This window comes from Diadema antillarum, unplaced genomic scaffold, assembly GCF_040938485.1.
Source record: "Diadema antillarum isolate AM-2024a unplaced genomic scaffold, OU_Dant_1.0 scf00000162, whole genome shotgun sequence".
Lineage (NCBI taxonomy): Eukaryota > Metazoa > Echinodermata > Echinoidea > Diadematoida > Diadematidae > Diadema > Diadema antillarum.
The window spans coordinates 1,259,995-1,285,420 of NW_027271051.1; the positions used below are offsets into that span (position 1 = coordinate 1,259,995).

General features: G+C 41.7%; 1 protein-coding gene across 1 annotated transcript; it reads left to right on the forward strand.

Annotated features, from left to right (window-relative positions):
* Nucleotides 1-950: 950 nt before the first annotated feature.
* On the forward strand, nt 951-24,679 carry LOC139722263 (ubiquitin-protein ligase E3A-like). The gene is made up of 13 exons (XM_071633572.1): nt 951-1,200; nt 1,907-2,177; nt 12,298-12,417; nt 13,344-13,379; nt 14,372-14,730; nt 15,310-16,535; nt 16,779-16,923; nt 17,300-17,505; nt 18,260-18,424; nt 21,835-21,990; nt 23,025-23,098; nt 23,622-23,765; nt 24,509-24,679. The coding sequence occupies exons 1-13, from the start codon at nt 951-953 to the stop codon at nt 24,627-24,629; spliced, it is 3,273 nt and encodes a 1,090-aa protein (XP_071489673.1). The 3' UTR covers nt 24,630-24,679.
* Nucleotides 24,680-25,426: the final 747 nt, after the last annotated feature.

A 25,426-nucleotide genomic window follows, 5' to 3' on the forward strand; every position in this document is an offset into this window, starting at 1 on the left:
GCCGGACATGGTGCTGGTGGCTAGGTCTGTGCACAGGTTAGCAATGGTGGAGCTGACTGTGCCATGGGAGACAAGGATGGATGAGGCAAGGGAAAGGAAGCTGGATAGGTATGCTGAGTTGAGGGAGGAGTGTGAGAAAAGGGGGTGGAGAGTGGAGGTGCATACTGTGGAGGTGGGGTGCAGGGGATATGCTGGTCTATCGGTAAGGAGGTGGGTCAGAGGGATGGGAATAGGTGGTAGGGACGGGGAAAGGTGGATCAGGAGAATTTGTGGGGCAGCGGAGACAGGATCTGCATGGATAGTAGGGAAGGCTTGGGGGGGGGGGGGTGGTGGGAATAGGGGGGTGTAGAGAGAGTGTTTCGGGAGTGAGGAGAGGTGATTGATGCCAAGCTTTTTCTTTTCTGTCTTGTTTTGTGATGTTTTGTTTTGTTTTGTTTTGTTTTTTGTTTTTCTCTTTGAAATGCCATGGGGGTGCTGTCAAGGGGATCCCAACGCAGCACCGGCCAGCCAGGGGGAGGTGTACAGCACTTAAATGGCCGAAACACTGGTGATCCCTGGTGTGCTGCTGACGACCCATGGCATTTGCGGAGTTAACATCTTTCCGTTTATTTTCTTGCTTTTGAGACGCTTGGGAGAGGCCAGGTGACGACTGCGAATAGAGCAGTGACACCCCGGATAGGTGGGGCATCAGGGAAGGCTACCCTGATGGCTATGGCAAGCAAATAACCGGCCCCTCAGAGTTACCGGTTTTAAGTGTGGCCCATTTGCGGCGTAGGGCTGTGCGCCAGGGCTGAGGGGTGGCAGTGGGAGGGGTTTTCACCCCTATTGGTGAGTGTGTGCCCACTTGACTGAAAGGCTACTCACCCGCCTCATCCGCTTTTTCGCATTGAGTCGTGCTGAATAAGAATCCATACTGGATTCTGAAAGGGCGGGTACTTTGACTCACGACAATGAACAAAGATCAAGAGGGTGTGTGTGCGGGATGCGGGAGGAGGTTCAAGGGGAAGAGAGGTGTGGCAGTTCACAGAGCAAGAACGAGCTGTGGAAGAGTGGCAGTAGGGCATGACTGCACCAGCAATGAGCTGGGTGAGACAGTGGGAGGTCCCAGTCAGGTTTCAGACCACAGAGCCGGAGACCCTCAGCATGCTCTACATGCTGTGTTTGAGCGGAAGGAGCCGATTGCATGGCCACCGGCGAGAAGTGAGAAGTGGGAGCTTTTTGACATCAAGCTTGCGGGAGTTTTGAAAGTGGAATTGGCTGGGAGTGTTGAAAAGAAGATGCGTATGTTTGAGGGGTTGTGTTATGGGGCTTGTGCAGAAGAGTTTGGGATAAAGCCTGTGGGTAGTGGAGGTGGGGGGAATGTGGAGGGGGATTTTGGAAAGTCAGGGTCGAGGAGACAGCGGTTGATGGCCCAATTGAGGGCGGAGAAGAAGAGCTTGCGGCGTAGGTGGAGGCAGGCAGACGGAGAAAGGGCTAGTCTGAAGGGTTTGTATGAGGACCTGAAGAAGAGGTATGCGGATGTTAGGAGGGCCGAATATCAGTGTAGGAAGAGGAGGAGGAGGAGGAGGGAGAGGAGGGAGTTCTATAAGAATCCGCACAGGTTCACAAAGAGGTTGTTTGAGGAAGGGGTTTCAGGAAGTTTGGAGGTGTCGAAGGAAGAGCTCGAGAGGCATCTGATGGCCACATACTGTGATGAGAGGAGAGAGGAGCCTTTTACTGGGGTGGCAGGGCTATTGAGGCCACAGGAGCCAGAGGTCAGTTTTGACTTGAGTGAGTTGAAGTTGTGGGAGGTTGAAGCCGTGGTTAAAAAGGCCTGAGCTGGCAGTGCAGCTGGGCAGAATGGCTTGTCCTACAAGCTGTTCAAGTACTGTCCTCGTGTCCGAAGGGTGCTGTGGCGGATCCTAAGGGTGCTATGGGGAGCGGATTGTTCCAGTCAGCTGGTGTGTGGCAGAAGGGGTATATATCCCAAAGGAGAGGGATGCCAAAGGCATTGGCCAGTTTAGACCGATTTCGCTTCTCAACGTGGATGGTAAGATCCTCTTTAGTGTCTTAGCAAGGCGGTTGTCAGGATTTGTCATGAAGAACAAGTTTGTGGACACCTCTATACAGAAGGCAGGGATACCAGGTTTCCCTGGGTGTACGGAGCATGTCCAGATGATTTGGGAGTCAATCCAGAGGTGCAAACGTGAGAAGGAGGATGTGGATGTCATCTGGTTGGATCTTGCAAATGCATATGGATCAGTTCCTCACAGGTATCTCAGCTTTGCTCTTGAGTTTTTCTGGGTCCCTAGGGTGATCCGGGAGATGGTGCAGAGCTACTACAGCCAGTTCAGGATGAGATTCACGACCCAGACTTACACAACAGAATGGCAAGCGCTAGAAATTGGCATCCCCATGGGGTGTCCAGTCTCGCCGCTGCTGTTTGTCCTTGGGATGGAAGTGTTAACCCGGTGTGTGGCCCCGAGAATTGAAGGGTTGATGCTGGCTGCAGATGTGGTTGTGCCGTCGATTAGGGCTTTCATGGATGATCTCACAATCGTGTCTGGCAACGAGACCCAGGTCAAAGATGGCCTCCATAGGTTGGAGGAGTTGGTGGCCTGGACACGGATGAAGTTCAAGGCCAAGAAGAGCCGCTCAGTGTCAGTGCGGAAGGGGAAGGTGGTCGCAAGGAGATTTCAGATTGGGGGAGAAGATATCCCTCAGGTCACTGAGCAGGGAGTAAAGAGCCTTGGGCGGTGGTATGAGTGCAAGTTGAATGACAGGCACCGAGGAGTTCAGATCTATGAGAAAGTGGTGGAGTGGTTGAAGAGGGTGGACAGGACACTCATCCCTGGGAATGCGAAGGTGTGGTGCTGCCAGTTTGGCTTGCTACCACGGATCATGTGGCAACTGCAGGTGTACGAGGTGGCAGTGTCCAGGGTTGAGAGGATGCAGCAGAAGATGAACTCATACTACCGGAAGTGGTTAGGCGTTCCAAGAATGCTTACAGATCTGGCATTCTTTTGCAGATCAGGCAGGTTGCAATTGCCTATGACGTCAGTGGTGGAGGAGTTCAAAGCTGGCAAGGTTAGGCTAGTGATGATGATGAGGGAGTCAAAGGACCAGGTAATAGCAGGAGTTAGGCCACCGATCCGCACAGGGAGGAAGTGGAGGGCGGAGGAGGCTGCGGACGAGGCAGTGGCAATGGCAAAGTGGAAGGAGATGCAGGGTGCGGTTCAGGTGGGTCGGAAAGGGGTCGGGTTTCATCAGGGTGTCAGATGGTACAGCAAGCAAGGCAGGAAGGGTAGGAGGGAGTTGGTGGTGGAGGCGGTTAAGGAGAAGGAGGAGGAGTACCGCTTTGCCAAGGCTGTACAGCAGGGAGTGCAGGGAGCATGGACCCGATGGGAAGGGGTGGAGCAGAGGAAGGTGTCATGGAATGACCTTTGGTCAATGTCCTCTGGAGCTGTGCGCTTCATGATCAGTTCCACCTTTGATGTTTTGCCGTCTCCAGTAAATCTCCAGAGATGGGGCATTGTAGAGGTTGGTGGATGCAGGGTCTGCAACAAGGCGAAGGGCTCACTAGAGCACACTCTGTCAGCATGTAGAGGTCTATTACAGGCCTATACATGGAGGCATAACCAGGTGTTGAAGGAGATGGCGGAGGTGGCGAGGGTGGCAGTGGAGGCAAGGAAGAAGAATGGGCCTCCTAGGGTGAGGGGAATCCGGTTTGTGAAGGAGGGTGTGAGATGCAGTGTGAGAAGGAAGGGTCAGAGGGATGATGGTGGGGGAATCTTAGCAGCGGGGGATGATTGGGAGGTGCGGGTGGATGAGGGAAACCGTACAGTGCCAGAGGAGGTGGTAGTAACTGCCCTTCGGCCGGACATGGTGCTGGTGGCTAGGTTTGTGCACAGGTTAGCAATGGTGGAGCTGACTGTGCCATGGGAGACAAGGATGGATGAGGCAAGGGAAAGGAAGCTGGATAGGTATGCTGAGTTGAGGGAGGAGTGTGAGAAAAGGGGGTGGAGAGCGGAGGTGCATACTGTGGAGGTGGGGTGCAGGGGATATGCTGGTCGATCGGTAAGGAGGTGGGTCAGAGGGATGGGAATAGGTGGTAGGGACGGGGAAGGTGGATCAGGAGAATTTGTGGGGCAGCGGAGACAGGATCTGCATGGATAGTAGGGAAGGCTTGGGGGGTGGTGGGAATAGGGGGGTGTAGAGAGAGTGTTTCGGGAGTGAGGAGAGGTGATTGATGCCAAGCTTTTTCTTTTCTGTCTTGTTTTGTGATGTTTTGTTTTGTTTTGTTTTGTTTTTTGTTTTTCTCTTTGAAATGCCATGGGGGTGCTGTCAAGGGGATCCCAACGCAGCACCGGCCAGCCAGGGGGAGGTGTACAGCACTTAAATGGCCGAAACACTGGTGATCCCTGGTGTGCTGCTGACGACCCATGGCATTTGCGGAGTTAACATCTTTCCGTTTATTTTCTTCCATCGACTAAAGGGAAAAAGACACTATGATATACCCCGTGCTTTCTGAAAGGTAAGTCAAGTGCTCTTTCATTATCTGTGAAAATATGTTGGGTCCTAAATTCATAAACTTTGAACGGATTGTCCGATTTTCCTCAAACTTTCCCTGATGTGTTCTATAATTTCTGCTTTCACTCAATTCATATTCATATTTGGGTCTTGGTTTCCTTTAGTACGTGATCCCATGCAGTCTCGTTGACATGAACTGAACTCCGACGCGACAGGGGAGAGGCAGAGGCAAAAAATGTTGCTTGTTAGCTGAAGAAACTCGGAAGTGGACGGGGAGAGATGAGTTGAGGACCTTTTTTTTTTTTTTTTTTTTGCTTGTTAGCTCATGAAACCCGGAAGTGGGCCCCCACACTTTTGAAAACAGTGCGCCGGCCCTGGTGTGGGCATGGATTCTTTCCGAAGCCAAAATGTAGATTAGATAATCATTTTGTAATCATTTCGAATAAAAAAAGAAAAGAAAATCAAAGTTAGACAGATAGAGACAGACACAGATAAGCTCAATAGCGGGTATACGTGTATAGAGCAGTGCATGTATGCGAAAAAAAGCTACGTCATTTATGGTGAGTGTTTTCTATAACTGGGTAATAAAGATAATGATATCAATCCTCCTTTTCTTATCCGTGAGTCCGTCACTTCCAGAACCTCTGCCCAGAGTCAGTAAACATAATCTTTGACTAGAGCTGGGAGCTAGAGCTAGACTGGGAGTGACAGGAAACTCTTCTTGCCTTGCATGGGGTATTATGCTACAATGTATAATGAGGAATTAAAGACGTAAAAAGAAAGGATTATCACTGTTAGTCGGTATATGAGAGAATCCACTGTTACAATAATTGTGGTTCTTTGTCGTATGTATATCGTATTTATGCTCTAAACTTCAACTATAATGACGATTATCTCTACGACTTCAACGTGTTCACTTTGTGTTATGTCCATGGGTATAAGTTGAAATAGATACAATGAATGTTAGATGTAAGTCCAAATGTAATATATATATATATATATATATATATGTAAATGTGTGTGTGTGTGTGTGTGTGTGTGTGTGTGTATGGGGTATTGCACAGTGTTATCATCGGGCTGTTTCGCTGTGCAAGTAGTTTTGAATAGCGCTCATGAAGTATAATTCCAGGGCGTCATCCATCATCTAGCGGCGACTTTAAATCAAACTCGCGTTTTTGAGTGCACCATCGCACTTCTCTGACGTCACAATATACACACTTTCTAGTCAATTAGTATACAAAATTGATGATAAACATCAGTGAGGGCATTAGTAATTCATAATATGCATGAGGTATACCTTTTTTTAAATCTCTCACCTTCTGTTAGGCAACATCAGACAAAAATTACAGAAAGAAAAGAAAAACAACAACAGCGAGAAAGCGGCAGTAGCTTACAATAATCAAGTGATTTACAAACATGAATAACACAAGTACATGTACTGTATCAATTGGAACGACATTTTGATTACGTTTTTGGGACCACGATTTGTCATCTTGCTTCATCAAATTCCAAGTTGTATCAAAGTACAAAAACAAAAGATTATAAATACAGTGCGTATCAATCAATGAAAGTGGTCAAATTAACAGGCCAGCCTGATGACTGCAGGCTTGCGTTTATGGTTTCTTCTAACCTTTTATGGTCCATACCCTTCAACATGGCCATAATGTTGTTGATAACTTGGTCACTCCCACAAAGGTTAACCCATTTCTCTCTTCATTTTCAAAACATGGTCTACAGCTATGAGCTATATGCGTTGAATATGAACAGAGAAAATGGACTGTGTGGGTTGGCCTTGTGGGAGTGACCAAATTATCGGATAGGTTGCCACGTTGCAGGTTTAATATGGACCATAAAATGTTAAAAGAAACACTGAACACAAGCCTAAACGCAAACGTGCATTCGTACAGGCTGGCCTGTTTATTTGGACACTTTCATTGACATATCTCATCCATTCAGTGAGACATGCATTGTTCCTTCATGTGACACTCAGACTTGGAAAAATGGCAATTTGTCACTGTTGTCTTTAAAGTTCATGTGCTCAGTCATGCATGACATTAATTTGCCACCATAGTTAGATATCAATGGAAAGAGGAAGAGTTACACAACCAACATTGAGCTCTCCGTAGCTGACAATTAAGAAATGGTAGCCCTCCAAATTTGGATTACTTTTTTTTTTTTGATACGCACTGTAGAATATGGGACCAGCTAAATTACTTCATCACAACAGAGTTTTGTTATATACAACCTCATAATAGGAAGGTTCAACTGAAAAAGAAAGTAAAAAAAAATAATATCTCCATTTTCAAAAATGTAAATTAAGTTTATCATTTTTTTAAAAACCGACTGAAGTTCCTCATTATAGACTTAATGTTCAAGCTTTCAATTTGACGATATCTGGAGTTATCCCCCCCCCCCAAAAAAAAAATACATGTTATAGATACTTGTATGATATTTTACATCAAGAAGAATATTATGTCATAATATTATTTTTCAAAACCTGAGAAATTTCTATTTGTATCATTTTCTGAATAATATTTCCAAATTGGCTTAACTTTATCACAGTGAATAAATAAATGAACAATTATGTTTCATCCGCCTTGTTACACAATAAACAATTCGGTGAGTCTCTCTTTAAAAAAAAAAAATCTTGAGCAGAAATTATTTAACGCAATTGATTTATGGAAAACTTAAAGAGTGAAAAGAACGAAGCCGCGAGTCATTGTATAGGCCTACCTTTACATCCTCATGTAATTTTTCTCCTAATTGATTTTTTTTTTTCAAAAAGAGAAACAGTTTTCAGGTATTGCCCTCGTCAACCAGAAAAGAGAGGGCAGAGGGGTCTTAATTTGGAACAGTCGTATCCCGGAAATATTTACAACACCCCCCGCGGCAATAGCCGAGGGTGTTTGGACTGTTTCGAAGGTCTAAACGAGTGTGTACATGAAATAATGCTCAAATAAAATGATGGGTTTAATTTGTTTTATAAGATGACGAGGCTCATCCTTGTCGTTTGTTAGATCCCCTCACCCTAAAATGATTTAACAAAGAAATCTTGCCCGGTCACCATCGCGACGTGAAAGTGCTAAATAATGACCGGTCAAACTATGGGTCTACTTTACTTATGACCGGTTCTCAATACTTTATTCAATAACCGGTCATGAGCATTATTTTCGTGTTATGCAAAATAAATGCCCATTGTTCTCGTGTTCGCTCAACCAATCATGATTTTAATTTAATGAATAGGATCTGCCCAATCATTTACTGATGGAATGTTTATGCCAGTTCTGTTCTTTATGAATTGATGCTGCTTACTCGCGCTAGAGGCTGCCCTTACGATCGGTAACTTTTTTCAAAATCTCATACTTTTCTCTCTTTTTTTTCTTTAGCGAAGGTCCGCTTTACACCACGTGAGAAGAGTAAAACCGTAGGGATACAAAGTTACATCTCTATGGATAAACGGACCCAGGTCTGTGGGAAATATACCTCCAAGATCAGATTTTGGGACCACTGGGGATTGTGGTAGTTTACCTGTTAGTATATAAATATACTTTGCCTTGAGAGTTTCTGGTTAAAACTATGGGCAGAGGTGAATCCAAAGGAACTATTTACTGAAGGGCGCAGCTTCGAAGTGAATAGTTCTTTTGGAGACACCGATGCCTATAGTTTTAACCAGAAACTCGAAATTAGGCAAAGTATATTCGTTTTATATTTTGGATCAAAAATTTAAACAAAAGAAGGGGAAAATTGGGAAAATACGAAGTGAGAAGTCGTGTACGTCGTAGTCAGGTAGTGGTGGATGCGATGTTGTGAAGGGACACATGTAAGCAGCACACGATGTCAGGCTGCTTTGTGATGGTACAATGTTGTTTTGTTCAAAAATGTTACATTTCACAGAGTGACGGTACGAAGCAATGCGCAATGTCAGAATTGCTTTATGACGTCACAATCGCTTTACAAGAAATTGATACAGTGTTAAAAAAAAATCTGCATCAAAGTGTAAATATGTTTTCATGTTAATATGTTGAAATTGAGTTCTCCAATACCCTAGTGGGGTGGCATGAGAATAAATTACTGTCATTACTGTCATATAAAGAGACAGTATAGGTGAAGATGGCGAGATTTTGTAAGGAAATTGTAAGATAGGCCTATTTTGATAGATGATCAAACACAGAATGAAACGACATCACACACGACATTACGCAGTCAAATAACTGTATTATATGTCCATTAGAGGTAATCTAGTGAAACTATATAAAAGAAGGTCTTTGGCATATATGGTATCATAAAGTTTTCCTAGTTATATTGTTCTTTGGTATTGGTATAGTGATATTGGTAGATGATGCCTGGTCAAACAAAACAAAGAAATTGAATTAGATGTGTCTGATGCTTTGCTCATGTGTCAGACCTCAGTATTAATTTTTCCACTATATTAGTTCTTGGTTAGTATTCATGGGTTGATGTGTGCTCATACAGACTGCAGGCGGTGCCTGTAACTTTTCTATACATGAATTTGTGTTTTTTCCTGCCAGAGTATAATATAAGCTGTACTGTCACCTAACTTTGTGAACATTATCTTTTGCTAGATTTTGCCAAGCTGATTTGGCCACTGCCATTCTGTATATACTGTGTTGTTTTCATATTTTGTATTTTGTTTTTGTTTTTTGAACTGGCATACCTCAATGGAGGGGTGATTGAGTTAATAAACTACAAACTATAAACTACACCTTTTGATCACTAGATCTAGAAAGGGCGAAACGTAAAACCACCTGATAAAGAGAAGGACTTTCAAAGACATTATTGGAGAAGAAATAAAGAACACATACTGCTAAAGAACTCATACAGACTGAAGTGACGGTACGAACATATAGCAGCGCGCAATGTCAAAATTGCTTTGTGACGTCACTATTGTTTTTTTATATGCTACATTAATTTTAAAGTGACGATACAACGCATGCAGTGCGCGATGTCAGAATTGCTTTGTGACGTAACAATTGTTTGTTAAAACTTGTTACTTTTCACAGAGTGACGGTGCAAAGAAATGCTTTGTGACATCAGTTTGCAAATAGTATACTATTTGCAAAATGTCGTCATAGGAGTGACGTCATTTTGCAAATAGTACTTTATGGAGTGTCAAACATGCCAACACTCTGATATAGCTGAAAATACCCCGGAATCACGTGAAGCTCTTTCGGCCAATCACTAGAAGATAGATGTTTAATCCAAAATATAACAATTATTATTATTGTTTAAGGCCCGTAGTATTGGTTTGTAAACACACCATGGACCTACGTGTTTGGTTGATAAGAAGTTTGGTAAAATGATAAAAGCCGATTTCATACTTCTTTAGGTTATGGGGGAATCTGTATTTGTAATAATAATAATAATAATAATAATAATAATAATAATAATGATAATAATAACAATAATAATAATGATAATAATAATAATAATAGTAATAATAATAATAATGATAATAATAATAACAATAATGATAATTGCATTTATACGGCACTTTATACGGGCGTTTCTCAGCGCGCTGGTGCTATTTATACATGAAAACTAGAAAATACAATAACACTAGGACAATGCAAAACCAAAATAACGGTAACAAAAAGGAAAAGAAGAAAAACAATACATGTGATACTATAATTAATAACCCCTGTGCGCCTTCAGAAAAATAAACAAAAATAAAAAAACAACAAAAAGGAATGCAGACATACATATTCAAATAAGTATAAAACAATTCAAAAGGATGTCATTACCACAGTAGCTATGAAAAAAGAAAAAATAACAATCTTCACTATCTTTATCTTACGTTAATATATATAAATAGGCCTACACAGTAATAGGCCTAACAGGATTGACATATTTCAGGCGGAAAGACGCGTCCAATAATAATTATGATATATGAGGCAAATGCATCATCACTTCGTGTAATTTCCATGTGCTATTGTATTCAATGGTAAATTCTGAGATACATGTACGATCAAATAGAGTCCTTACACCTTGCCTATTCTTTATGAAACGTTTATCCTATATAGCTAATCTATTTATTTACCCTAATGGTAATTCCGGATGGTAATTAAGACAGTTCACATGCATTCCATGAACAGTTGAACTGGAGTTTCCCCAAGCACCACGGGGGTGGGGTGGGGGTGAGGGGGTGGGGTGGGGTGGTTATTCCCTCCATGGTGTGTATCATATAGTCTCGTTCGTCTCTCCGTCGTGGTCTAAATCACCTGTAAGAAGATTTCTGGAAATCAATTTAAGGTATTATAATCACCATATAAGATATGAATTACAAGATTTACCTCATTTGTGTAGGTCTCTGGACTGATTATGTTCAAGGGTTCACAGTGATACACTTACGCATAATGAGTCGCATTCAAGATTCTGAGGTCAGCGCGTATTTCGACATCGCTCTTACCGCTCATTTAACTCGGCCATAATAAATTCGCCCCTCATGGAAAACCATTTCCTCTTTGAATCGTCAGACATGTTGGAGTACAAACTGTACTAATTCGTATTTCAATGTTTGTTGGTCCTCAGTTGAACGTCGGAGATCAACAGTCGATTTTTTTTTGTGTATGATACGAGTGACAAATATAGTGGAAAACATGAAAGGACTCCAGAATATGTGGGACAAATAGAGAGCAAGAGATGGACAAGAAAACTGTATAATTCATGATGTCACAGGGATAGGACAACTATAATAACAAGAAAATGCATAGAGAATCAAACATATTTTCATTTTAGCAGCGTAATGAAAATACCGCTTGCTGTAATAATGGGGAGTATAGGCCTATCATGCCCTCTTACGTCAGTAACAAGTGGAAGAAATATCCTACCGGTTCTTTTCATGAAGTTGTTTGAAGAATTCTGTTTACATTTTTGAATGTCACTTATTTTAAAATGGCACATTCATTCATGTCTTGACTTTCAGTGCAAATTACATTAAACAATAGCAATTGGCGTGCATGCAGAATGACCCTTATTAGAACTGAAACTACAGGACACGCTTAATCAGTCTATGTGATACCGTAATTGTCATGTTACAAGATATTCGAAATCAAAATAATGTATGAGGAAACCTATAAAAAAAGCCATGAAGTTGGGCTACGGGTTCCGAGAGAACCATTCCCGTACACACATCTAACTTGCACTGACACACATGTACACACAATTTAAGCACGCAAGTACAGTGTACACCTAGACATATTTCGATTAAGGGAAATTCTACTTTTGACTACATTGTATCATCTCATCATATTATACTACAGTATGTGTCATCATTGTGTTTCATGGTTCAACGAAGCTCAGCGTCTCGGAAGTTATGACATGCGTGGGCGACCTATACTGAATGAGAGGTGATCATACGCTGGCCGAATTGCTTCTTCCCTGTTCGAGCGGTCGCCAGGATGACCTTCTTCGTCACATCACACGAATAAAGCATTATCATACATGGTATACATGGACATGCGATGCATGTATTTGTATACGGCCGCCACCACAGTATAACGTTGTGCACTGCATGATCACGCAGGAGGAATGAGCTGCCTAACGGATGCCCGTTCCTTGAAGTAGAGACAAGACATAGCAGTAGATTATCGAGCAGTGAAATATGCGATGAAACCCGAGCCTATGGACGTTTTGTGAAAGTGGAAACAAGGCAGTCTGCCATTCCAGAAAATAATACTGCCTGCTGGATGCTGAGCTCACTGAGTGAAAAGACAAGCAGTTAACAGAGAGGTGTGTTGTCATGTTATTGCACTGACTACCGTTGGACAGAATATTTCAGATTGCTTGCGTGTGGTCTGGGTTAATCTTGCGTATGAATTCAACGAAGCAGGATTCGAAAGCTTCGCCTCCTCAGGAAGAAGCTCTGGAAGAGGAAGCAGTACAAGACAGGTAAATTTACGGGATTGCATTTTGTATGCCTCATCATGATAATGTAAACTTATGGAAGGCATAGATCTAGACATAGGCCTGTATTTAACATGTTTAATGACACCACCGTACAGCTGTGACGTTACGAGATTATGCCATGTCTATCCTGCTGGGTTTACAAGGGGACTGAATTATTTTGAAATTTAGCAGGCCTCGGCTTACTAACGTTACTAGAGTCTAACTTTGGCTTCTCGTTCCTAGCTTCAGCACAGCCATGCCCTAACCCAGCAATCCTAACCCTAAACTCCAAGTCCAACCCTATTAAACTCTGAAGCTTGAAGCCACCTAAATTTGATCATATGAAACTAAGTTTAATGATAGGAACATATCTTTTTTTTTTACTATCAATTATTGTTATTATGATTATTATTATTATTAATATCAATTTTTATCTGGCTTTCCCAAGTCCGTAGGTATGGTTGAAGTTAGAAGCCTAAAATAATTTAGCCCTTAAAACCCAGGATTGCCACCCACAAAACATTAAAGAACCTCAAATGATTCAAAGTGCACATACTTCCCACATTTCTTCTGACATTAAATTCAGAGGTGAATCAAAACTTTGGCTTTCTCTGGTCGCATTAAGTGATGTTTCAGACGGAGCTGTGTGGCTTTCTATTGAGTGATGTTTCAGATGGAGCTGATCAACTAATAACTGTACCAACATAGATCTTCGTAAACACACTTGTACTGGTAACATGTTAGATGTTTTAGTTGCAGGGGCCACATAACACTCCAGTATTAGCAGTTACATATCTGTTCAGTATATACATTGTAGAATGAAATGTACCGGTACTCAATTTGTTTGAAAAAAAAAGTCTAGATAACTTTGAATTTGGATAATTTTTTTTTGTAATTGTGAAAATAATTCTTGTATACCTTATTTGCAGCAATTCAGGGGAAGACGGTGACAGTTCAGATGAAATGTAAGTATGCCTATCAGAATATCGGATGCAACTAAAGTATCAAGATGAATAGTTTATTTTATATGCAGTCACTTTACATGTGCTTATCTGATGCACTCTCCCAATGCCCAAAGTTTATCATTGTAAGTCAGTTTCTTGAGCAGATTGAACAGTAGTGTGTTAAACTTGCAAATACTACACAAGCCTTTTTTATCCTCAAGTCAGGATGTTCTGTCTTTTTTTTTTGTTTTTGACAGTGTAGTTATTGAAGTGAGCAGATCCATAAAAATTTATCTGCCCTGGTGCCAACAATTAATGATGCTGAAAATTTATGGTACTGAAGAATGCCTTCCCATTACTTCTGAGACATGTGTGTTAGGAAAAATAAATACTAAAATTATGAAGATGATGAACTCTTTTTCCACCTGTCCTTGGAAATTGCACAGCTTTTGCACTGAATGTCAGTGGGATGTCAGTGAGTTGTTTCCATTTGTGGCCTGTTTTGTTGGGAACAGGAGCTGTTAAAATCAGTCTATGATATTCCAGCAAACGGATTGTACAGGTGTGGGAGTAGAACAAACTTAGTGACCACGTCTCACTTGCAGGTTACTAAAGACCATCCAATCTGATTCAGTCATCTGTGGTCCACCAGTTTCTCACAAGATCCAGTCAGGTGTTCGTGTGTCTAGGCAACTTTGGACATCAGAAAAGCCATCAGATGCAGTGCCCAGCAATTTCTTTTGCAAAGAGTTGAATTTGATAAAAAGGATTCTGACTAACATTGTACAAAAAAAATGGATGCCTAAACATCGATTCTAATCATATTGGTAATAAATCACGCAGAAAAAAAAAAGATGGTGTAGATCTCCCCATATGTTTACCATCCTGAGAGTACTTGAGTCCAGTTTTAAAAAGGTGAATAATTCTTGCAGATAATAGATGTCGATAGACTACGCCTAAGTTGAACACGCCATGACAGTTGCTTGCTTGCCATATTTGTTATACCTGTGCAGGAAGCGCTCTGTTGCACGAGGGCTTATCGAACGCTACTTCTATCAGCTCGTGAACGGCTGCGGTAATGCCAGCTGCTGCAATGAGTTCTGTGCTTCCAGTGGTCGTCGCCAGAACCTGAGCAGCAACGAAGCAGCAGCCATGGCACTGGACCTCTTCAAACGGAAGGCGACCCTGTGCGACTCTGCCCCGCCCAAGCAGCAGAAAACGGGGAAAGATGAAGATGATGGAATGGAGATGCAAGGGGTTGAGCCTTCAACAAGCAAATCAAGTAGCGTTCCCACACCATCTACGAGTTCCCCTAGCAGCGTGACCACCAGCACCTCTTCTAAATCACATAGGAATAGTAGCATTTCAGAAAGTAAGGAGCGCTCTTGGCTCACTTTGTGCTGTACTGCATCACCCAGTTCTCAGAACATTAAACATTTGTGTATACTTTTTTCTTTTTGAAAATAATAATAATAATATACTTTTTTTTTTACCAAACTCTTTGATCATTTTATGGAGGTGTGGCAACACTTTGGTCAAAATAGCCCAGTTGTAATGAAAAAAATGCAAATCGTTTCCAATGGTTGATTCATAAAAACCACGTAATTTAAACGTTGGCACATCATAGCAAAGTGCAGCGTAAATCTTGCTGCATGAGCTCTTCATTCATCCTTCATTAATAAGAGAGGGGAACAAAGTAAAGATCTTGTGTGATAAGAGTAGATTTAATGAGACTGCACATTCTCAGTGGTATGAAAGACTTTCCTTCGATCATGATTTGTCATTGTGCATGGCTCTATACAAATGATTAGTAATTACATAGCAATTGTTACAAAATATTTATGATGATAAATAACCTGTCTAAAGGTGAAATATTATTTTGCATCATGTTTTTGTGAAGTAGGTCACTTGTTAAACAACTGATTTTTGGTTTGTCTTTTTACTCATGTAGGTATAAAAGACCTGTCTTCCTTATCAGAAGTCAAGGTCTCGGAACTCATACAGATTTGCAAGGAGTCGGAGAACTATTCGCCACTAGTTCGCGTAATCGGGCAGGTGTTTTCCTGCTGGCAATCACTGAACAATAGCTTCCTGAGGATTGAGACCGAAGGACTTTCGGAGAAGGAAAGGAGGCAAGAATTTGAAGGTGAAAAGGAGGCAGATGAGACGGAGGAAGGGCTCCAAGGTATCAGTACTCGTCTCGCGGATCACGACCTGGGAGAGTGCTCTTCAGAGACAATTCGTAAGAAGGAAGTAGACATTGGGGCGGTACAGCGTGTTTATGATGCAATTTTTAAATTAGACCAAGAGAATGTTAATAATGCTATGCTCAATGCAGTGACCAGTCTAGCCCAAAACGCCGATGTGGAGGTCCGCTACAACGCTCACTTTCGGGACAGCATCCACCATCTGAACTTTGTCCTAATAACGATGGAAAACCCTATGATGTCGAGCCCAGAGTACCTAGAAGTTGCCTTTCCCACGTTTTGCCGAGCGCTGAGTCATCTCCCCTTGCCCGCCTGCTCCAATTTAACGAAGACGTGGGCGAAATTTCCCGCGGACAACTTGATGCGGAAATTGCAGGCCCTGCAGCAGTTGATTACTTTCAAGGTGCTTAGCGGGCACTTCAACGCTGGTCCGCGGAGGATAACGGTCAACGAAGACGATGCAATAACCTCGGCCACAGACTGCATGAAGATGCTGTACTATGCCTCCATCATGGGAGGAGAGGTAGAGGTCGGGAGTAGACTCTCCCGAGAGGAGGAGGAACTGAGTCTCCAGGAATTCCTTGGAGCCATTGGCCACGAGAACAAGGAGAGGAAGCCGCCCAAGGAAGACCCCTTCAGCAAGGAGCTGGGGGTCAGTGTGATGGACTGTCGTAAACCCCTCATCCCTTTCAACGAGTTCTACAACGAGCCCCTCAATGACCAACTGGAGGTGGACCACGACTTCACCTGCTACAAGAAGGAGAGCGACGGACGCTTCTCCTTCCTCAACTACCCGTTCATCCTCACCCCGGCAACAAAGAACATGGGCCTCTACTATGACAACCGGGTTCGCATGTTCCATGAGCGAAGACTAACACTGCTGAACAGTCTCGTGCAAGGGGAGGAGCTAAATCCCTACCTGAAGCTGAAGGTGCGCAGAGACCATGTGGTGGATGATGCATTAGTCAGGGTGAGTCATGGTAGCCTCTTGCACGCCACATCACATGTTGGAATGCTGTATTTTCCATATACTGGATACTTATATGACTGTTAGGAATATGTCTAAGTGAAAAAAGTAGCATAGTCTCTTTCGTATTCATGTCATTGTTTAGGAGGTGCAGATGCATGTCCTCTGCTCTTCTACTTTCGTATGATGTGTTCCTTTGTTTACTGATTCTTTGATCTACCTTGTTGAACCTTTAACCCTGAGCAGCTAGAGATGATTGCAATGGACAACCCACTGGACCTGAAGAAGCAGCTGTACGTGGAGTTTGAAGGGGAGCAAGGAGTGGATGAGGGCGGTGTCTCCAAAGAGTTCTTCCAGCTGGTCATCGAGGAAATCTTCAATCCTGATATAGGTACACCTTCACATGGTGGTAGACAGCGCCAGAAATGTTTCATCAGTTCAATTGGTGGTTCTGTAATCCTTGTAGTGGCAACAACAGGACACTTTAGGGACTGTTTTATTGAAAGTACAGAGCACATCTGTGACACGTGTGTATGATATTATTGCCTTTAACAATGGCTCAAATGTAGGTTTCAGGTACTTTTTTCATGGCGTTGTGTTGTTGTCCAAGTATCTTTTTATGAAGTTCTGAGTAAAACCAATCAAGCTTTTGAGAAATTTAGGAGTGTTTCAATGATATTAAAGTGTCCTCACTAGATTCTGTAGTAAGGAGAGAACAAGAAGGTGTTCTAATAATATATTCCCCTCGTTTCTTCAACCTCTGCCAGGTATGTTCACAATGAACACAGAACTGCAGACATACTGGTTCAACCCGATGTCGTTTGAGACGGACCGTCAGTACACCCTAATTGGCATTGTGCTGGGTCTTGCCATCTACAACAACATCATCCTCGATGTCCATTTCCCCATGGTTGTATACCGGAAGTTGATGGGACGACGCGGTGTCCTTGCTGATCTACACGATGCTCAGCCCGTGAGTCTTGCGTCAGAGGTCTCATCACTGTTAACCCTGTGCAATATTTCAATGCGACCACATTCTGTTTATCATTAGCACCAAATTGTCTACAAATTGTATCTTTCCCTAGCAGGCTAGCATAATATATACCCCATATATTTCCAGGGCATGATATTTGCATGAATTGGGACTTTTTAGGCAGCTTTGCAAGTGGTTAAATTCATGATCCAGAGTGGCAGGGATGGAATGAGAGAAATAGGAATAAGTGTTGTCCCTCTTCAAGAGAAATGTTAGTGATTTCCCACTGTAGAGACAGCGATTCACTGCATATCTTTTACAGGAGGGCAGGCAATATTTTCAAGAGTCGTTAATTTTACAAATATCACTTGACTTGCAAAAGCACTGACACATCTAATGTAAACTGGCCTTGCTTAACTTCTGTTGTAGACCCAAGCAAGTTGAAAAAACAACAACAACAACAACCTGGAATTGTTATTGTGATTTTGTGCCCAGTGAGGTACAAGTTTACCCTCAAGCTTGTATTGATTGGTTGATGGCTGGAAAGAGTACTGGATAATATTCCTTGTGTAACATGTAGTGAAAAGTGCATCACACACAGAAAACCTTTTAGCTTGGTATGAAAGTCGTGCACAGTTATGCAAATTGGTAAAATTGTGGTACTGAAGCAAGGGAGAATTACACTTTGTGTTGGTTGCTTTCTGAGTTTGATTTGTAATTACCGGTACTTTTTGTTTTCCTCCGGTACTACTAGGTGCTTTACAGCAGCCTTAAGGCTCTCCTTGACCATGAAGGTAACATTGAGGAAGCTTTCATGATGAACTTCCTGATCAGCTACACAGACGTCTTCGGCAACACGATCACTCACGACCTGAAGGAGAATGGAGCCGACATTCCCGTCACGACAGAGAACAGACAGGTCAGTGCGGAAGGAGATGCACTCTCTCTATACAACTTATATCCTTTGTGCGCCATTAGTACCAATTAGCACAGAAAACCTATAGCATTGTACACACTGTCCAAAGGGTTTAAGGAAGGAGCAAAAACAGGAGGGAAGAAAAAGTAATCATTAAAGGGACTGTACAGTACTGGTTGAGGTGGGGATTCAGGTTTATAACATTCCTAAGTGAGATGAGGAGAAACCTCTTATGAAACATGAAAGAGTATGTAATTTTAAGAAGGATTCAACGTTTATTTGATGAAAATTGGTTTTCAAATGGCTGAGATATCCAAAAAAGTGATAATAATAAAAGGCGACAGGCCACGCCTTTTTATGAGGATCTCTCTTTCTTTCACCTTGTTTTTGGATATCTCAGCCATTTCAAAACCGATTTTCATCAAATAAACTTTTGATACCCCTTAGAATTGCATTCTCTTTGACATCTCATAGAGTGGTTTCTGAATATCTCGCAAAACGTTGAAAGCTAAATCCTCACCTCAACCAGAACTGTACAGTCCCTTTAACATGTATAGCGTACAGTACATCTGGTTATCTCCTTGCATATATTTTGTTATCATGTGAGATGCAGTGAGATACACTGATGCAATTTGATGTTATGTAATGTATGTATGTAAATGATGTGTGTGTGAGAGTATCTCCTGCTTCCCTTCTCTCTCTTTTTATGCCTCCGCCACGAAGTGGTGCCGGAGGCATTATGTTTTCGGGTTGTCCGTCCGTCCGTCCGTCCGTCCGTCCGTCCGTCCGTCCTTCCGTCCGTCCGTCCGTCCGTCCTTCCGTCCGTCCGTAATGAATTTTGTGGACAGGGTAACTACCAAAACCCTTTGAGGTATCCTAATGAAACTTGGCATGTATGTGTATTAGGGGGTGAAGTTGTGCCTATCAACTTTTGGGTGCTCATGCTCAAGGTCAAAGGTCAAAAGGTCAAGGTCAAATGCTTAAAATTTTACTATTTCCCCCATATCTATGCAATGCCTGAAGATATTTTCTTGAAACTTAGTGTATACATGTACTACCCAATTAAGATTCTCTGGTGAAAGTTTGGGGTCATGAGGTCAAAAGGTCAGGGGTCAAAAGGTCAAGCAAAATGTTAAAATTTCACTTTTTTCTCTGTATCTTGGAAATTGTTCAAGGTATCTTCATGGAACATAGTATATATGCATCTACTGACTGGCAGTGGTTATCTAGGGAATTTAGGGTTCATGGGGTCAAAGGTCAGGGGTCAAAGGTCAAGGGCAATACTTCAAAATTTTACTATTTTCCTTATATTTATGCAATGCCAGCAGGATTTTTTTTTAACTCAATGTATGCATGTATAACCCAATAGAGATTCTCTGGGATTTTTTTTTTTTGCCAAGAACGTCAAAGGTCAAAAGGTCAAAGATCAAGTGAAAGTGCTGAACTTACTTCTTTCTCCATATCTCGGAAGTGGCTCAAGTTATCTTGAAACCTAGTACATGCTGAATTTATGTATGTTCTGCCTGACAGTGATTCTCTTATAAATCAAAGGCCAGATGAAAATGATAACAATTTACTGTTCAATACAGAAATTGCGCTTTTTCTCCATACCTTGAAAATTACTCAGTGCATAAACTTATGAAATGGTCAATGTCAAGTTAAAGTTCTTAAATCCCCAAATACATGCTCTCCTATTCATCCAATTAAACATAGGTCAAGGAAGGTAAACATTCAATACATTTGTGACAATCATGTCATTTTAATATTTTGCCAATTTTGTGAAAATGTAATCACACATTGTCCACATGTACTATAGACCTATTAGGAGAATCATGCATTATGGCGGAGGCATACCAGTCGCCATAGCGACATTTCTAGTTTTTTATGCCTCCGCAACGAAGTGGCCGGAGGCATTATGTTTTCGGGTCGTCCGTCCGTCCGTCCGTCCCGTTTTGTTTTTGTCGATATCTCAAGAACCGTGTGGTGGTTTTACATCAAACTTGGTATGAGGGTATATCCTTGGGGGATAATACTTTGTGTGGATTTTAGGGTCACAGGGTCAAAGGTCAAAGGTCACAGGTTATTTTGTGAAAAAAAATTTGAAATTTCATGTTTTTCTCCATATCTCGCAAATGGTTCAAGGTATCTTCATGGAACTTAGTATATATGCTTGTACTGATGGGCAGTGATTATCTAGGGAAGTTGGGGTCGTGGGTCAAAGGTCAGGGGTCAAAGGTCAAGGTCAACTCCTCAAAATATCACTACTTTCCTTAGAATGCAATATGCCTGAAGGTTTTTTTTTTTTAATACTTGATGTATGGCATGTATTACCCAATATATATTTTTGGGGAAGTTTCTTGCCAAAAGGTCAAAGGTCAAAGGTCAAGTGAAAGTGCTAAATTGCACTTTTTCCTCCATATCTCGAAAGTAACTCCAGGTATCATCATGAAACTTACATATTTATGCATGTTCAACCTAACAGTGATTCTCTTTGGAACTGTGAGGTCAAAGGTCAAAGGCCAGGTTTAGATAATGCTATTTTCCCATTTGATACTGAAATTATACTTTTCCTCAATACCTTGAAAATTACTCAATGCATAAACTTATAAAAGGGTCAAAAGTCAAGTAAAAATCATCAGTTCCCCAAATACCTGCACTCTGACATTTTAATCATTCATCCAATTGAACCTAGTTCTAGGAAAGTGAACATTCAGCACATTTGTGTCAAACCTGTCCTTTTAATATTTTGCCAGTTGTGTGAAACTGTCATCACACATTGTCAAGACATTGTACTATAGACCTATTAGGAGAACCATGCATTATGGCGGAGGCATATCAGTAGCCGTAGCGATATGTCTAGTTTTTTATCTTTCTATCTTTCTCCCTCATTTCTCTGTCGTCTTCTTGCTACTTTGCTATAAATGTTCTCCCTATTTCTGGCTTCTTTATAGTTGTTTCTCTACCTGTATGTACCAACATGTGTACATCTCATATTTGTGTAACCATCTATATGTGAATGAAAAATGCTTTATTCTGTTGTGAACTAACCCTTTCACCCTGTGCTGCTGGTCAGTCTTTGTATGTAGATCAATAGATTAGAAAAAAAATAATGAAAGTAATATGATGTAATACATTGTATTAGACCAAACATATGTCATGATGTAAATATCCTGAAGATGAGGAGACAAGTGTGTGTGAATGTCAAAAGGTACAGTTTCATTTGTTATGCTGTTGTATGTACATTGTAGATATGACCTTCAGAAAGTAAACCTTAGCATCTGTCATGTTTTATACTGCCCTTACGTGTACATGAAGTGTCCGTCACTTGTGAACTTTTATCTACAGTTATACTGATTGAACTGAAAGTAAAGGATATGTACTCTATGTTTTCAAACTGTCACCCTTGCGTACAGGAATTTGTTGATCTGTATGCCAACTTCATCCTCAACAAGTCCATCGAGAGGCAGTTCAGGGCCTTCCGGAGGGGCTTCGACATGGTGACAGACGAGTCACCCCTCAAGACTTGGTTCCGGCCTGATGAAGTGGAGCTGCTCGTGTGCGGAAGCAAGGTAGGGTGTGGCTCCGTGGCTTGTTATCAGTCACATCTGGTAGATACTTGTCTGACCAGCTATGATGTGTATTTTTGAGTACTAGGCATCTATCTATCTATCATTTCTAGTGAGGACTATTTTGGGGGCACTGTGGCACAGTAGATCAGACTTTCAATGAGAGGACCCAAGTTCGAATCCAGTCCAACGCTTACGTCTTTGAACAAGATTTTTATTTACCCGCCATGTCTGTCTCAACCCTGGTGTATATATGGTGCAATGATAGGGTATTAATGATGACATGGCACTCCAGTAGAATGCTGCTAATACTGAAGAGACAACGCTGGATATAGAAGTAGACCATAGACCATATTACTTGAAATATATGAGGAGCAGAATGCTATGGACCTGCTGTAGGGCAAACAGTATGGGTGGACATTTGCCTGTTGAGAGCATGGGGCCCTTGCCTTACCCAAATGCCCATCCTGGCAAGTGGAAGAAATATCTTTTTGTAAGATGTGACAAATGTGAGATTGGGAAGTATTTTTAATACTCCTGTATTTTGATTTGTAAGTTTTTATCATTTCCGTAGGCAGGTGTTACTTGGCTCCTCGCGAAACCATGATATAGATATTTGTTGTTACAGCATGTAAAAGGAAACCCAGTTACAACATGGTCGCTGGGACAGCTGTTTCTTTTCCTTACTTTTTAATCGATACCTTCTCGTAAACGTGCCAAAAGAGGCACCAGCTGAATACAGGAATGGAAAATCGGGACTGGGGAATTCCCAGTTACAACATGGTCGCTGGGACAGCTGTTTCTTTTCCTCTCTTTTTAATCGTTACCTTCTCGTAAACGTGCCAAAAGAGACACCAGCTGAATACAGGAATGGAAAATCGGGACCGGGGAATTCACCTTGTTAAAAGTGGTACCTTGTAAGCGAGCTTGTCGCAACAGCGTTTGCCTGTATTTTCAAAATGTTGGTATGACACAAGTGACTGTTGTTGTAAGAAAAATGTTTTCCAACTCATGTGTGTTTGTACCTAACTTTGCAGAACTTTGATTTTGATGAGCTGGAGAAGGCAACGGAGTATGACGGGGGCTACACAAGCTCGTCTCCTATCATCAAGTATGTAGACGTCAGATCATCCTTATCACTGTCGTGTTTGCGAGGGTTGTGTTCCTTTGGTAGGACTCATACGTAGCTGCTACTAACAACATATTTCTGAGAAACAATCCTTAGATTTAGAGAAAAAAATGTAATGTATGAAAAGATATGCTGAAGAGTCTTGCATCGTGTGGCAGTTCATAATCATTTCATTGGTTGTATATTGTGTTGTTTGATATGCTGTTTTGCTTTATTTCACAAAGATAAGTGCTGTCACGCAGTAGCCAGTAAAGGACAAAATTGCTTGATCAGATTTTGAGACTTGACATTGAATAAGACATGTGTCCTTTCACTCTGGTTATTTGATGACTCAAATATGTGGAAGCATTTATTGAAATCATCAACAACAGAGTATGGCAGGGTGTATTTGACACAGTAAGAAATCCAGTTCACTGATTAAGATCATCAACAAAAAGGGTGTTATTTGCATGTGCGTGATTATTAGCATATTACTCGAATTATGATTTTCTCTTTGTACAACCAGATATTTCTGGGAGATTGTGCACAACATGGACGATGATCAGAAGAAGAAGCTGCTGATGTTCACCACGGGAAGTGATCGAGTGCCGGTCGGAGGCCTTTCCAAACTCCGCCTTATCATTGCCAAGAACGGACCAGACTCAGACAGGTAAGCATGTTGCCCGGTGTGGTGTGAGCACTTCTGATGCCTAACTAAAGCATGTGCTGTAGACTCAAGTATGTTGATGTGAGTGCTTCAAGTGGTAGAAAGTTGAGCATATGCCTCATTCTACTCTTGAGTATAGGAGGTGAGTCTCTCATGTTATGAGGGGGATTTAGGAAAGGGAAACAAATCAGTGTGAAATGCGTGTCTACGGTGTCTTCTTCTAGTGACCTTCTAGTCTTGGTTTGATGTATACTTTAAAACTAGAAATTTTCATGTGCCTGAAACTTTCTTTCGCGAATTGCGCATGGAGCCAAGATTTGCAAAAGTAAAATGCACATGAAAGTTTTTGTCTACACAATGCATTGAACGCCAGTGGCAATTTGTGAAAGTTTCATGCCTCAAAAAGGACTGTTGGCTCCAATCTACAAAAATTTTATGCCGCAAATGTTTCTGGTTTTACTCTGATTCCATATCATTATACATAAGACTTTTTAGCATTGTAATGATTTTTATGATGGATGTTTACGGCTGTCTACATTATTCTACTTTATTCATGGCAGTGATCAATGTCCCTGCATGAATAATATGCATTCTTTGGACTTATTTATGAACCAAGAGCTAGACTCGTCTTTTTGGTTGATCTATTTCATCACTGTATGTCTGAGAAATGCATCTGTATTCAAGATGCAAGATGTGTGCGTGCATCCCCCCTCTCTCATCCGACCTGACTTCCATCTCACCCACAGGTTACCCACGTCACACACCTGTTTCAACGTCCTCCTCCTCCCCGAGTACTCCTCCAAGGCCAAACTGGAGGAAAGGCTACTCAAGGCCATCACACACGCCAAGGGATTCGGCATGCTATAGCTTCTGTACACACTATATACTCCATGCTTTCGTCATCTACGAAACGCACAGCAATGCAACATCGCAACAAGAAGTATGCATGTGCACATGTTTGTCCATAAATTTCTCTCTGCTTTTTTTTTAGCGGAGAAAGGATTTGAAAAATTCATCATTGTCGTATCAGCCTGTTTGAAGACAAATACATGTAGAAAGATATGGTTTTGATATGGTTCTGATTGTGATATAGCCAAACAGCATGCATCTTCTCAAGATTTACCTTATGCAATATTTTGATTAATTTTTAAAGTACTGTAAGACTGTATAGATCCTCACTTGTTGATCTTTCTGAACTTTAACGTGTCCAGATTTGGGATTCCATTGAAGTCATTGACCACTGTATTGCATACATTTATACTAGAAAGTGTTTTACTCCACATTATTTACTGAAATCTGTTGCAGCACCAAACTGGATTCATGGATACTTTTGAAGATGCTTTGCGAGGGGAATTCTCTTGTTCATATTATTTGAGAAATATCACCGGCAAGGTTCCATGAAGAAGATGAAAGGATAAAGCATGTTTGTCTGAGTGTTAGAATGATACGTATCAGCAGGCGAGCACAATTTCATTTGATGAGGCTTATTGACCCCTTGCAAAAAGGTGAAGTCAGATATAGATGAATATTACTGCAGAGGAGGAAGGAAAGGTGAAAAAAATAAATAGAAGACCGAATATTCAAACCACTGCTGGCAAGCAGAAGATGGTTGTCGGGATATAAAGTCAGCTATTTTTCCGAGCATATACTCACAGTGACATACG

Excerpts from the sequence above, each read along its gene's own strand:
- LOC139722263 (XM_071633572.1), top strand. The coding sequence starts at position 951 with ATGAACAAAGATCAAGAGGGTGTGTGTGCGGGATGCGGGAGGAGGTTC. Across the intron at positions 2,178-12,297 it reads ATTTGGGAGTCAATCCAGAG|AATATTTCAGATTGCTTGCG; the intron begins GTGCAAACGTGA and ends ACCGTTGGACAG. Across the intron at positions 18,425-21,834 it reads TCACGACAGAGAACAGACAG|GAATTTGTTGATCTGTATGC; the intron begins GTCAGTGCGGAA and ends CCTTGCGTACAG.